The sequence below is a fragment of the Littorina saxatilis genome, linkage group LG12 (genome assembly GCF_037325665.1).
Source record: "Littorina saxatilis isolate snail1 linkage group LG12, US_GU_Lsax_2.0, whole genome shotgun sequence".
In the NCBI taxonomy this organism is placed as follows: Eukaryota; Metazoa; Mollusca; class Gastropoda; order Littorinimorpha; family Littorinidae; genus Littorina; species Littorina saxatilis.
The window spans coordinates 45585977-45601368 of NC_090256.1; the positions used below are offsets into that span (position 1 = coordinate 45585977).

Here is a 15392-nt window from a genome sequence, read left to right on the forward strand (position 1 = left end):
ACTTAGAGTGTCATGCGGAGGACTGGCGGAAAAAGCCACATGATCCAGTCTTGCAGACAAAACAGATAGTCGCCAGGTTTGTTAACAAAAAGAGCCGACATAATGTTTAAGGACAGCATATCCGACAGTCACGTACCGCTGATAATATGTCCACAAAAGGTACGCATGTAAATTGTAATGTGATTTCAAACTCGATTTGGGGACAATCCCATTCTGATGAGGCAGAAGAAGTGCTGTGCTATATGTGTGTGTGTCTGTCTGTCTGTGTGTGTGTGTGAAACACCAATAACCATATGGATATGATGTAACTGTATGATGTAGCCGTAAAGGATCGCTTACATCACCACACATCTGACCAGGCTTTAACATGGAATAAATAAGAGCATCCTTCCTCTTGGCCATATAAGAAAAATCAGCAGCGTGACGTATTCTTGTGCAGACTTGGAATTTGTGGCAGATTGACATAGATCAGGTGTCATTTGTGAAACTAGGTTTTCTACGTATATCTGAGAAACAAAGGGGTGTAAGCGCTCTTAATGCATACAACATGTGCAAAAAGAGTAAGTTGGTTTTTGACAAATTTCAAGAGTACTTGAGATTGTCCAAGCACTGAGAAGTGCAGTACTCAACACACAACAAGAAGATGAAATTTCAAGTAAAAGTCCCAAGACATGGCAGTCAAAAGGCTCACAAAGCCTATAAGCTGCTCAATGATATGATAACCAACATTCTCTGATATCTGGTTTCGTACAGAACATACAGACTGACAAACGCTGGTATGATCACACACTCAAACAGAAGGTTACATGCGATGATTATGCCATACTGTAAGTACTTAATTAAAGCAGACGACACAAGATACTCAAGGGACGTTACTCCGACGAGTGAGAGAACACGAGAGGGAAGGGCGATAACTTTCTTGCAAGAAAATGGCTGCGAGGTAGCCGTTCATTCATCTGCACGGAAACTAAATTGTTAATGCTCTGTTTTCAAAGTAAGCCACGATGGATGGAAGATATCAGGGTTACGATAATTACTATAGCATGTCCAATACTGCACCGAACCGACCGCCCTCGTCGGGAAGACCAGCGAATACTGCAGCGGCTTTAGCAGACAAAGCAATGGCAGCCGTAAGAGCTTCTTTGGAGTCAAACTCAAAGTTTGACAGAAATGAAGCAGGGTCAGGTTGGTATATAGGTCAGCCAGATGAAATGTATCACCGGGGGGACATGGGAGCACAGTTTCAGGGGGATTACCAGCAGCCGGGCAGGCAGTGGGACCAGTCTGGAAGTGAAATGGAGCAGGAGCAGTGGGGAGAATCGTACAGTGCACGCCGTATGGCTCCACCCGGGGGAAGTCTGCAACAGGAAAGTAGCAACTTTGGGAGAGGCTGTGGTCTGTTGCAAGGAAACCCAGGAGCTGGAAGAGGCAGTCAGTATGGATATAATGAGCAGGCTGAGTATTACGATTATGACAATCAGCAACAAAGCTATGGTGATTATGGGGATGGAGCCAACACTGGCAACAGTTACCAGTCAAACCAATTTCCAGGCTCCGGTAAACAGTTTTATAATGAGCCTGAGTTTCATAGAAGAGGAGGTATGGGCAGAGGTTGGAGTGGTCCGGTAGGCACTTCATCAAACACAGAGTTTGATACTATTGGTGGAGGGCGTGGCAGAGGCCAGGGCCCGCAGTACGGAGGACCGGGACAGTCATTCCAAAGAAATGACGATTACAACATGGATTATGCAGCATCAGGGGACTCTGACCTGCGACCTGCACAAGGACAGTTCAGGGGAACCATCCAATCTGGAGATAGAGGTAGAGGCCATGGGCCCCCAAATCAAAGAGGACGAGGGTCCAACTTCTCCGAGAGAGGCGGGTCCAATCAGTACAGGGGAAGAGGGAGGGGGAACCCGGCACAAAGCAGGGGTGGTCATGATCAGGGAAACACTGTACAGGAACCTAATCACAGGTTTTCAGACAATAGAGCAAACAGACCTGAGAGTGAAGAATCCAACAAAACTCCCAGCAAAGGACCTGTCCAGCAGTCCAGCTCTGCACCAAAGCAGCTACCAGACAAAGGATCTATAACGGAATCTAATCCAATGTCTGGCAAAGGAGCTGCGCTGCCTGCCACTGCCAGCAAGCCAGCTGACAACACCTCAGACAAAGGCTCTAGTCAGTCATCAGCTCCGTCAAAGACGCCGCCAAAGGAGTCTGCCGGCCATGGGACAGAGCAGAAAGCCAGCGCAGGAGCCAGTGATTCCAAGGACAACACGTCACCAGAAATATCGAACATGGCAGACGACACAAAGCAGGCTTCAGGAACACTGGCCCCTAACAAACAGGCCGCAGCAGGAACAGGTGTAGCAAAAGCAGGAACAGGTGTAGCAAAAGCAGGAACAGATGTAGCAAAAACAGGAACAGGTGTAGCAAAAGCAGCAGAGGGGGTGAAACAGGGACCACTGGAGGCCGAAAAGCCTGAGGAAAAGAAAGCTACAAGCGCACCATTGCAGCAGCAGAACAAGGATTCGACTTCTGGCCAACAGCAGGGCAAACCATCAATGGTAACAACAGCAACTGCAGGCACGGAACAAGAGAAAAAAGGACCCCTTGAGGAAGCGGGTGGTAATCAAATGAAGCCAAAGCCAAGCACAAGTTCAGGTATGATGTAAATCTCTCAGTGTTAATACATGTACTGTTATGTTGACTGTTCTTAACCCCTCTCCCTGTTACTACCTGCATGTCACTGATTACAATTTGTCAGTGGATTGGTGTGGGTTACTGAAACTGTTAATCATGCTGCAATAATAAATACTAATTACTATACATGTATGTATACGTATAATATATCCAGTATTGTTCGCAGACTCAGAGTACAATCTATAGGTCAGTCAGACCTGGATTAAAACTAGGTATATATAGATATATATAATGTAGGTCCAAATGCTCTGGCTTTGTCTGTTTAGAAGAAAAACTGATGGTCAGAAGACCTGTTGTACTGTATGTCAAAACAATCAGATGGTTGACCCACCAGGGAACAGATCAATGTGTCACATCAAAAATTAAACCTCTTTGACCAAAGACTAAGATCTGAGAACAACACTGCAATCTACTGAATAGAAACTGAAAAGTTATTAAGTTAGTAATGTTTGCTTGTTTGCAAATAATTACTACAAAAGTACAAGTAATACTGAATAGAAAAAGTTATTTAGTTTGTAATGTCTGTTTGTTTTTGATTGCTACAACACTGCAATCTACTTAGACAAACTTAGATGTAGTTGGTAATTTTGGCTTGTTTGCAATTGCTACAAGACAACACTGCAATTAACTGAATAGAAAAAGTTCTGTAGTTGGTAATTTTGGCTTATTTGTGCTTGCACTGTTGCAGCTGTCCCGCCGGATGCCGAGAATGAGAATGAAGAAAGTGATGAGGACACATCCTACTGCAAACTGTGTGCCATGCCTTTTGACAGCGCAGAGGTAAGAGTCTTCTGTTGCTTTTGTCTTTTTCTCTGTTGATTCTTCTTTTAAAACAGTTGACTGGCGATGCAAGTGTATCTTTCTTCTCTCTCTGATGTTAACTCTTTCAGATCAATGTCACTGTCAGTCATTGTACATGTATGTGATGTATAGACCTCTCAGTTGTACTGAAAGAAACTATCCATTGAAGTTTGCGTTCATACCATCTGATAAACAAAGAAAAGTAATTTATACCAGTCAGGGGAAAAGCTTCCTCTCCACAGAGGTCTGTGCTTACATGCCTGACTGTCAAACCTTGGATCAAGTAACAACTTTTGACGTCTTGTATTTTTCTGTGCAGAAATTTTTTCGCCACACCCGTGGTCTGCTTCACACTCAGCGACAGATGGCGACAGACGAACAGAAGTTGGGTGGGTCTGCATCTGCCTCCACCCCTCAGTCTCAGCCACTGGCTTCCTCACCACAGATGTCATGGCAACGCAACACTTCCCACAGTCAGGACTCCACCAAGGATTCCTCGTCTGAACTGCCAACAGCTTTCGGAGGGCCTGGACCTGAGCAGAGGACCCGGCCAGCCATTCCGTTCCCAGGCCGACAGGATGACTACCCGCAGTATGAGAAAGGCTACGGCCACCAGTATGTAGGACACAGCCAGCGCGGAAGAGGAGCGGCAGGACGATTCCAGTCTTACGGAAGACCAGGAGCCAGCCGGGAGGAATACGGCGGATGGGGTGAAGAAGACTGGTCTGGTTACCAAGGAGACCAACAGCAGTGGCAGGAAGAAGAATACCCCGAGGAAGATGCGTGGCAGCAACAGCCGTCTGCTGCTGGTCCAGCCGCAAGGTCACAGGGTTCACTGAGGGGAGCTGCCTGGGGGAGGGGAGGTCCAGCTGGGGCAGTCATTGGACGCGGGGCTGCGTCCTCTGTGCAGAAACGTCCAGCTGCTGCCACCAGTCAAGGTCACTTTTCTTCTTGGCTTTTGGCGTGTATCAGCATTTTAATTTTATGAGCATTTATATGTTTCTTTTTACAATATTTGTCGTTACTGACACTGTTGGGTTTATTTTTGGTCTTTACCATTGCTTCAGATATCAAAATATTTACTCGACTTCTTGTCTGTGTGAGTGTGCGTTAGTGAAGCTTAAAAAATATGAGAACAATTTTAGATTCCATTGCCATGGCCCATGACTGTGATTGATAAGCCAGTTGCTAGTACAGGGGTGTTGCTAGACATTTTTATGTTGGGACATTTGGCCGAAACTGTCAGAATGCTTTAGGACATTTTGAAAAAAATTCGGCCATTATTTTGGCTCATCGAAAGTCACCGCAACATTAATTGAAGCACAAGAGGTAATCATTGTCTTAGGAACACAGAACATATGTTGCATACTGCAACTGAAACAATCAGCTTTGTTGATTTAAGTAAAACACAAAGACACCAATTCTTTAAAACTTTTTCAAACCTTTAACTTTAATGTTTTGAAAGTAAAACAATAAAACTCTTCCAATCTTGTGCAAATCTTGACAAGCCTTTCAGTTGGAAACATGACTGGTAAAACACCAATAAAACATAAACACACTCTGACACCGTCACATAACATTGTGATTTTATCAAAGTTGACTAGAAGTAGAACAAAAATGAATATGGCAGAACACCAGTAAAACGAAAACAGACTGTCACTGATGTGAGTCCAAAATGTGAGTGTCCTGGAGTAAGAGTGGTGTACCATGACTAGGAAACATGAGATTGAAGAACAGTAAACCCAAAACATGCTCAGCTGTCAGTCACACCATCACTGCATTGTTTCATTTTCCATAAAGATGTCATAAAATACCCCCCCCCCCCCCCCCCCCCCCCCCCCTGCTTATGATCAGAAGGCCAAGCAAGGATGTTGGAACTTTTGTTTTAATTATGAACAATGGGTGTAGGGTGAGCCAATTTGCTTGAAAACCACGATTTGGATGTCGCTTTTCATTCTCAGCAGATGTCGATACGCGGTAAATATGACTGTCATCTGCTAAGCTTGTGTCGTCTGCTTCCATCGACTCGACAACACTACCCCTATCACTCACACTCACACTGTCCACGTTCGCGGTGTTGCTGTTATTTTTTTCAGCACACCTTGGCCACTGATCAATTGAGTTTTTTTCTTTTTTTGGTTGCGACATGATGTTCGGCGAACGCAAACGCTGAGAGCGGTCCGCTGAGAGTGTGGTTTCCCTTGGACAAGGGAAACCACTCTGGCAGCTATAGTTTTTGTCAATGGCTTCCGCTCAAAACACTGTTTCGTTGGTATTCACGAAGAAAATAAACCCCAGTCAGTTGACTAAGTACATCGGCAGCAGTTATATCAATCAAAGCCTGACCAATAAAAAAACCGGACAAACCTTGGCCGATTCAGACGAATACTCTTCGGACACTTGGCCGATAAGTACATGAAAGTTTCGGCCAAAGTAAAAAAAAACTCCGCGATTCGCCGAAGGGCCGATCCAAACGACACCCCTGCTAGTAGTGTATTGAAAAAGTTTAACTGATGCCATCTCACAGCCTTGAATAACAATAACATTGACTGGCTTCAATTTCAAACTTTTCGTTGATGATAGTGGAGTGACGCCCTCCCAAAGTCTAGTTGTGTGTGTGTGTGTGTGAGATCTGAAATTCCTTGAGGTTTCTACTGACAGTTGTGTTATGAATGCCACCACCCCTTCCAGTATGTGTGTGTGTGTGTGTGTGTGTGTGTGAGTATGTGTGTGTGTGTGTGTGTGTGTGTGTGTGTGTGTGTGTGTGTGTGTGTGAGAGATCTGAAATTCCTTGAGGTTTGTACTGACAGTTGTGTTATGAATGCCACCACCCTTTTCAGTGTGTGTGTGTGTGTGTGTGTGTGTGTGTGTGTGTGTGTGTGTGTGTGTGTGTGTGTGTGTGTGTGTGTGTGTGTGTGAGAGAGAGATCTGAAATTCCTTGAGGTTTGTACTGACAGTTGTGTTATGAATGCCACCACCCCTTCCAGTATGTGTGTGTGTGAGATCTGATATTCCTTGAGGATTGTACTGACAGTTGTGTTATGAATGCCACCACCCCTTTCAGTATGTGCGTGTGTGTGTGATCTGAAATTCCTTGAGGTTTGTACTGACAGTTGTGTTATGTATGCAACCACCCCTTCCAGTATGTGTGTGTGTGTGCGATCTGAAATTCCTTGAGGTTTGTACTGACAGTTGTGTTATGAATGCCACCACCCCTTCCAGTATGTGTGTGTGTGAGATCTGATATTCCTTGAGGATTGTACTGACAGTTGTGTTATGAATGCCACCACCCCTTTCAGTATGTGCGTGTGTGTGTGATCTGAAATTCCTTGAGGTTTGTACTGACAGTTGTGTTATGTATGCAACCACCCCTTCCAGTATGTGTGTGTGTGTGTGTGTGTGATCTGAAATTCCTTGAGGTTTGTACTGACAGTTGTGTTATGTATGCAACCACCCCTTCCAGTATGTGTGTGTGTGTGCGATCTGAAATTCATTGAGGTTTGTACTGACAGTTGTGTTATGAATGCCACCACTCCTTCCAGTATGTGTGTGTGTCTTCTTCTTCTTGTCATTCGCTGTCGTATGTGTGTGTGTGATCTGAAATTCCTTGAGGTTTGTACTGACAGTTGTGTTATGTATGCAACCACCCCTTCCAGTATGTGTGTGTGTGTGTGTGTGCGATCTGAAATTCCTTGAGGTTTGTACTGACAGTTGTGTTATGAATGCCACCACCCCTTCCAGTATGTGTGTGTGTGTGATCTGAAATTCCTTGAGGTTTGTACTAACAGTTGTGTTATGTATGCAACCACCCCACAGGTCTGGCTCTGATCAGCGGTGACGGGGAGGAGGAGGAGGAATGGGAGGAAGAGGAAGAAGAGGAAGAATGGGAGGAAGAGGAAGTGACCAAAGCCAAAGGGACCGGCGAGTTTCACTGTGCGGTCAGTTCATACACTCTGTCTGCGGGCCTTGTTCATGAAAGGGAAAATGTTCTTTGCAAACTATCTTGCTCTGTGAGCAGACTCTTGAATTTTGAGGAGATTTGACATGGAGTTTTTCACCTGGGCAATCACAAACTCTGAACAAAGATGTACAAGCACCGGGGTAGTTATGCAGAGTGATACTGATAGACTGATACAATATTATTAGATGAAATCTGCATTAAATTACATATCTTATCCCAATTCACATATAGCAATTTACTTCAGTTTAGTGCTAGGGCGCTGAAAACTACGCTCACGGCAGGCGGCCTGTCAGTGGCCCTACCCCTTTGGTTGCTACAAGTAAACAATCAGTGGATAGTGAGTATAGTGCGTTCGGGGTTCAGGCTATTCTGGAAGGAGGGAAAAGCTCCCTTAACCAGAGTTCCACCGCCGTTCAAATTTCCCGTCAAGCTGGAAGCGAAGACTGCGATTCAAGCAGAAATCCTGTCTCTCTTACAGAAGGAGGCGATAGACGAGGTTATGGACTACAACTCCCCAGGTTTTTATGGGAGAATTTTCGTGGTACCAAAGGCGTCAGGAGGCTGGCGCCCGGTGTTAGACCTGTCTCCCCTGAACAAATTTCTGAGACAAATCAAGTTCACGATGGAGACTCCAGCGTCAGTCAGGGAAGCACTCAGACCGGGAGACTGGGTGACGTCGATCGACCTGACAGACGCATACTTCCACATCCTCATTCACCCGTCAGACAGGAAGTGGCTGAGGTTTTGGTGAGGAGAGAAAATGTACCAATTCAGGGCTCTTCCCTTCGGTCTATCTCTTGCTCCTTGGATCTTCACGATGGTGGTGCGCCAGCTGTGCTTCTTAGTCAGACAGCAAGGCGTTCGGCTCAGAGCTTACCTCGACGACTGGCTCATTCTTCATCAGGATCGAGAAGCTTGCAGTGCTCATACTCGGCTTGTTCTGCATCAAGCCTGCGAGTTGGGTTTCTCGGTAAACCATACCAAGTCAGAACTCGCACCGTCCCAGTCCTTCACGTATCTGGGAATGACGTTCGATACGGTAGATTGGTCGATCCGCCCCTCACAGAGGAGGATAGACAAACTGCAGAATCTGCTGAGATCGCTGGCGTCACAGAGGCAGGCTCCAGTCAGGGAGCTGGCATCAGTGCTTGGTCAAATGGAGTCTATGGCCACTCTTGTCCCTCTGGGGAGAGTTCACAAGCGGCCGTTTCAGGCTGCTTTGAGTTCGGTTTGGAACCCCTCCTCTCAGGGATGGCAGGTCTCGGTTCAGCTAGGCAGTTGGTTTCAGCAGACCACAGCTCAGTGGCTGGGATCATGGATTTCACAGGGAGTCCTCATCACTCCCCCTCCGCCAGAGGAGGATTTGTTCACGGACGCGTCCCTGTCAGGCTGGGGTGCTCATCCCTCTCACCACACAGCCTCAGGCACGTGGACTTCAGGCCAGGCCCTCTCGCACATCAATGTTCTAGAGTTAGAGGCCGTAGCCCAAGCTCTTCAGAGCTTTCTGCCACAGGTGGCAGGCAAGCATGTTCGTCTTCACACGGACAATACTACGGTTGCGGCCTATATCAACAGGCAGGGCGGCTCTCGCTCTCACACTCTGTCTCTCCAGGCATGCCAACTGCTGAAATAGTGTCACCAGCATCAGATAAGGTTGTCAGCAAAATATCTTCCGGGAAAGCTGAATGTGTTGGCAGACTCTCTCAGTCGATCGTCGAAAGTGCTCCACACAGAATGGACAATCACCTATCACGCGCTCCAGCGTCTTTGGGTGCAGGTGGAGAAACCAATGGTCGATCTTTTTGCAACACGGTTCTCAAGGAGGTTACCAGTGTTCGTTTCCCCGTTTCCGGACCCCGAGGCCTGGAAAGGGAATGCACTGGAAGTCGACTGGACAGGCCTCACGGCTTACGCTTTCCCACCATTCCAACTCCTTGGAAAAGTGCTGAGGAAAGCAGAATTGGAACAACCATCTCTGGTTCTGGTTGCACCGTTGTGGTCAAGTCAGCACTGGTTTCCGGATCGTCTTCGACTAGCAGAAGGCCCTCCCATTCCTCTAAATCTGGAAAAGGGAGAACTGCTTCAACCACGCACCGGCATTCAGCACGAGAACCCACAGTCTCTGCGTCTTCACGCGTGGAGACTGTGAGAAGATCCCTGCGTTTGTCAGGTGCATCAGAGAGGACACTGGATTTGGTGCAAAAAGCGCACAGGAAGTCGACGAGCTCAGTGTACGCTTCACATTGGACAGCTTGGGTGAAATGGTGTGCACAGAATCAGGTCAACTCCGTCGCCCCTCGTTCTATGCAGGTAGCTAATCACTTGTCATGGTTAGCAGCTCAAGGCAGCTCCCCCTCGTCTCTTCGAGTCAGGCGTTCTGCTATTTCAGCTACTTTGAGGCAGTTAGGTCACAACATTAACCTCAGCGGAGTTATTGCTAGTGTCCTAAAAGGTGCATCAATCGGTTTTGCTAAAATCAGAGCCCCAGTCCTGGCATGGGATCTCTTCCTCGTTCTGGAATTTTTAAGATCGCAAGATTTTGAACCTTTGCAATCAGCTAGTCTAGCTAATCTTACTCGTAAGACTCTTTTGCTCGTTCTTTTGGCTACAGCAAGGAGAGGTAGCGAAATTCACGCGCTCTCAGGCTCTTCTAGAGACATAGCTTTTGAAAAAGATGGTTCTATCACTTTACGTTTTAGGCCGGAATTTTTAGCCAAAAACCAGAAGCCTGATCAAATTTCTCCCATAATCAGAATCCTTCCTCTGGACAGGATTATTGCTCCGGGGGATCCAGATATGTCTAACTGCCCAGTTCGGGCTCCTACTAGTTACCTGTCTCGCACGGAGCCTATCAGAGCGGATCAGCAGAAGCTGCTTTTCATATCTCTGAACACGGCTAGGCATAAAGACATATCTAAGGTAACTCTTTCTAAGTGGATCTCAACGCTGATTAAGCAGGCGTATGAGTGGTGGCACAGAAAGGAAGGGGGGGGGGGGGGGCAGTCAGCTCTCTCTCTAACGTCGACTCGAACGCACGAGGCAAGAGCATGGGCATCCTCCTTAGCTGTGCTACGATCAGGAAGACTGTCTGAAGTCCTTGATTCAGCATACTGGAGATCGGAGGATGTTTTTATCAACTTTTACCTGCGCGACGTTTCCAGTACGCGACAGGATGGTACCAAAGCTCTACCGGCGATGGTAGCAGCAGGACAGTTGTTGCCTAGTTCATAGGTGAGCATCCCACCACCTTAATTAGCAATCTGCTATATGTGAATTGGGATAAGATATGTAATTTAATCGAAAATTTTAATGTAAATTTTCATTTGATTAATATACTTACCCAATTCACATACTGAAGTCCCTCCCGCCTACCCCGCTTTAGTTCTCCTAAAAATATTACAGGGGCGCTTCGAGCGAATGAATACAAGATGGCGGCGAGGGCACGCGTGCGTGGAGCATGCTGGGGGGTATCCTGGTCATGACGTCATTGTGTGACGGTCAAGGCTGTTCTATTTTTAGAGTACTTTCCCCCTTACCAGGGTGAGCGTAGTTTTCAGCGTCCTAGCACTAAACTGAAGTAAATTGCTATATGTGAATTGGGTAAGTATATTAATCAAATGAAAATTTACATTAAAATTTTCGATTTTGTACCTTTACGAATTGAACAAAATGTTTGAAAGAGAATCTGTAGGACCTGTTTTGTTGATATCATGAAAAGCAAGGTTCTTACATTTACTCAAAAGTTTATGGTTACAAACACTTGCAGCCTTTAAACCTGAAAGGTAGTCAGGCAAGTGCTGTTAGCTGTTTTGTGGTGTGTGTATATATATATATATATATACGACTTGTGTCTGTCTGTGTGTCTGTGTGTGTGTGTGTGTGTGTGTGTTTGATCGCCATGCACGGCCAAAGTTCTCGATGGATCTGCTTCAAATTTGGTGTCCATATTCAGATACACCCTGCACAAAATCTGTTCGATGAGATATTTCAATACGTGCTCTCAGCGCGCAGCGCAAATTGATTTTTTTTTTTTTTCGGGATCAAGTACCATAACTCTTCCTTATCTTCTCCGTGTTTTCAGCGTTTACCTCCCTTCCTTCGTATGGTGCAGTACGGAATTAGGGGCATCTTCGGATATTCCCGGCGTTCTGTTACTATTTTTAGAAGGTCACCGCAGTGTCCAGAACGCTTTCCTTGGACCCGTAAGTTGTTCTCACTGTAAAAGTGCAAAGGTCGAATCAATTTATAACCACGCGAAGAATACACTGTCATCTATCTCTATATATATATACGGCTTCTGTGTGTGTGTGTGTGTGTGTGTGTGTGTGTGTGTGTGTGTGTGTGTGTGTGTGTGTGTGTTTGTGTGTGTCTGTAGAAAACACCTGTGGACTGTAGAGTTCTGTTTGTGATGTGGTATGGCTGCTTTTCTGAGTCTGTAAGTTCTGACCTTCCTCTGAAAAGCCATAACAGACTATAAAGGGCTTAGAGATAAGCTCTAAGGGCTTAGAGATAAGCTCTAAATGTCTCATTCCTGTGTGAGTGGATTTCGCCTCCAAAGGTGATTATGGTGATTCGGCACTCGATCACATTCGGCGTCGTCAACATGAATGGGACTCGACATGATATGATCATGAATGGTCACTGAATCATTTTCGTGCTGTTCCCATTCCACGAATCTGGGAGGGACCTAAGCTTGGAGGATCCATGGTTCGGTTCATTCAAACGGGGGGCGGGTGTGACAGGGAGACTACCGCCGCCCTTCACAGCAGACTCTGCAGAGTTGTGCGCCTTAGAAGTTGTGAGATATTTATAGCTCTTTATAGCTCGCAAAGCAACACCTGTGGATTGTAGAGTTCTGTTTGTGATATCGTAAATATTCTGCATCAAATTTGGTGGGCATATTCAGGTGGACCCCGGGCACAAACTGGTGGATACAAACCGGCGAAGCCGGGTATTCCTCTAGTATATATATATATATGTATCGATTGGACATTGGATTTCCCTTCTTTGAGCCATGTGACGTCAGAGGCCTACAAAACTTCATATTTGGGCGTTTCAGGTTGACCGAAACTTCAAAGGAACTACAAAACACACGTCATGTGTTTGATTGCATGTGTGTGCTCGTTCAATCGTCAAAACAACAACAAAGTCAGTACATGACGTGTGTTTTGTAGTTCCTTTGAAGTTTCGGTCAACCTGAAACGCCCAAATATGAAGCCTATGTGTTTGATTGCATGTGTGTGTGCTCGTTCAATCGTCAAAACAACAACAAAGTCAGTACCTGAAAGGAATTCGATCGATAGATTAATGTTATTTGCGTTTTTGACCAAAATATGACATTTTACACAGATCGAGACAGTCATTGTTCTCCGAGACCGCAATAGGGCAAAACGTATAATATTTATGACAGGGTGTGGTAGATCAGAATATTTATTCTACTTTCTTCCATTTGTTACAGCTCTGTGACATTGAAACCACCGGCTCTGTCAGTCTAAGGGCTCATTTGAATGGACGCAACCACAAGACAGTAAGTCCCCCTTATTTATTTAAATAAACAAAGAGTTGATAACACAACAATATGTACACAAAGTGTGATACCTTTAGTTGTTTGGTCTGTTAGAAAGTTTGAAAAAGCATATTGTGGAAGGTTCATCTGTCAGCTGGAGGAGTTGATTGGTAAGTGTGAAAATGTTCAAACAATGTGGTCACTGGTGGACATCTGACCAATGGTAATAGCCACTGAGTATTAAAGGTTGTCTAACATGGGTTAAAAGTGACTCGTTAAAGCTGCATAGCTGGTGCCCTATGCACCAACACTTGTGAAAGTGCAAGGTCACAGCAAAACAGGGATGGCCCAATATAAGTGGAAGGTCACAGCGTAACAGTGACGGCCCGAAGGTCACAGAGTAACAGTGACGCTGGATGTAATGCAGACACGACACAACAGATATTGATCTGTCGAGCCTGCATACTGGCCAATGTTGGCCTTCAAGAACCAGCTAATATATTAAGCTGTGTGTTGAAAACTAAATATTGGTTAGTGGTATGGAATGCTGAAAAATACCAGGAATACTGGTATGAAGATTTGCTAGGGAAAGCGCTGCAAGTCGCTTTCTTCTGCGTTTCTAAATTCGAAGGGACCATTTCTTATGCCGGTTCATCTGCAACCACATCACTGCCTTGATATTTACCTGCGCCAAAGAGTTCGCCCCAAACACCTCACTAGTTTTAGGCATTTTGCAAAACTCGTATGCTACCACTGTTGCCATTATGATGTTGATTCAGCAATAAGATTGAATTGATTGATGTACTCAAGCCTAACGAAATGTAAATTAAAAGGTTGCTAATTAATCAAGTTTTGATAAGCATTGTCTGAGACTGTAATATATCAACCGTGGTTGAATGGTTGTGAGTTGTAGTGAGTGGTTCTGCTCATTACAGCTCGTGGCTGGGCACGTTTAAGGGATGGGGCGAGGGATTGTGGTGATACTGATAAATTGGTGTACATGTGCTGTATGCCTTTTCGGGATGTGGAAATACGCTAGCCTGTTTACTCCTTGCAAGTAGAAATCGTGTTGCGCAGTGAAGAATCGCGTACCACTGGCCAATCGGATGAATGGCAATTTTGTCAACCTCTGTGATAGTCATTCCCAGTTTTCAGCGGTACAGTTGTTTTACCCTGTACAGAATGATTCAGCCAGCCACCAGATTCTTCGCTGGGGGAAGCGAGGCTGATTTAGAAACGCGATGCCGGCTAAGTTAAGCACGTTTTAACCAAATCCATAAACACTTGACACCACTGTTGTTCTGTATACGGCTGATTGAATATAATTATTGAGCAGTTTCAGAACTCTTTCACATTTATATCAAAACATGCCGATTCTAACATTTCTGAAGAATTAACATTAAATTTAGAAAAAGCATTTTAACAACACACACGCATGCACGCACGCACGCACACACACACACACACACACACACACACACACACACACACACACACACACACACACACACACACACACACACACACTCACACTCACACACACTCACACTCACACACACACACATACACACACACACACACACACACACACACATACAAACACATGACAAAGGGCTATTTGCACGATGCAATCCATATTTTCATAAAGGACTCTAGTGTCCAAGTGCGCTTCTCAGATCAAAAGATACATGACGTGATTTTTTAAAATGTGTCTCAGTGTTTCTCATGTGATGGAAAATACATGACAGGTATTCTCCTACTGATAAGAAATGTAACAATTGGTACACAGTACTTTTCTGACCATGGAACAGTTAATGGATCAGGATTATAGAGCCTGGTATTTTCAGTATTTCACCTTATAGTGTCACCATGTTTCTTCAAGTTGTGTGTGTGTGTGTGTGTGTGTGTGTGTGTGTGTGTGTGTGTGTGTGTGTGTGTGTGTGTGTATGTGTGTGTGTTTAGAGAGAGAGAGAGAGAGAGAGAGAGAGAGAGAGAGAGAGAGAGAGAGAGAGAGAGAGAGAGAGAGAGAGAGAGGGAGGGAGGGAGAATGAACAAGCAAACAAACTGAACGTACAACTTCACAAAATGTGATTCATCTGTTTTCTAAACCAATCAATGGATAGTGTGAAAGATTACCGTTGGGGATTAAAGTCAAGGGCTGTTCTGCAGTGTTTCAGGGGGGGGGGGGGGGGGGGGGTCTTTCTCCCCACAGAAAATGCAAGGGGGGGGGGGGGGTTCTTTCTCCCCACAGAAAATGCAAACCCTTACTGCCATACTTGCATCTTGTGCATGTCAGGTACACCCACAAGAAGGTTCTGTCCAATACTGATTGATTTGATAAATGAATGAATGCTTTAGCCTTATCCTGGGACTGGCTAGGCAAAGAGATTACTTCTATAGTGTTTGGGAGCTATCAAG

At 45.4% G+C, this 15392-nt stretch overlaps 1 protein-coding gene across 1 annotated transcript in view; it reads left to right on the forward strand.

The window, feature by feature from the left end:
- Nucleotides 1-890: 890 nt before the first annotated feature.
- Nucleotides 891-15392, forward strand: part of LOC138982055 (serine/arginine repetitive matrix protein 2-like) — a 33167-nt gene continuing 18665 nt past the window's right edge. Inside the window, exons 1-5 of the mRNA XM_070355273.1 lie at nt 891-2667; nt 3395-3486; nt 3827-4445; nt 7324-7445; nt 12927-12995. Coding sequence (XP_070211374.1) covers nt 1005-2667; nt 3395-3486; nt 3827-4445; nt 7324-7445; nt 12927-12995 — 2565 coding nt within the window. The 5' untranslated portion in view covers nt 891-1004. The remainder of the gene's footprint in view (nt 2668-3394; nt 3487-3826; nt 4446-7323; nt 7446-12926; nt 12996-15392) is intronic.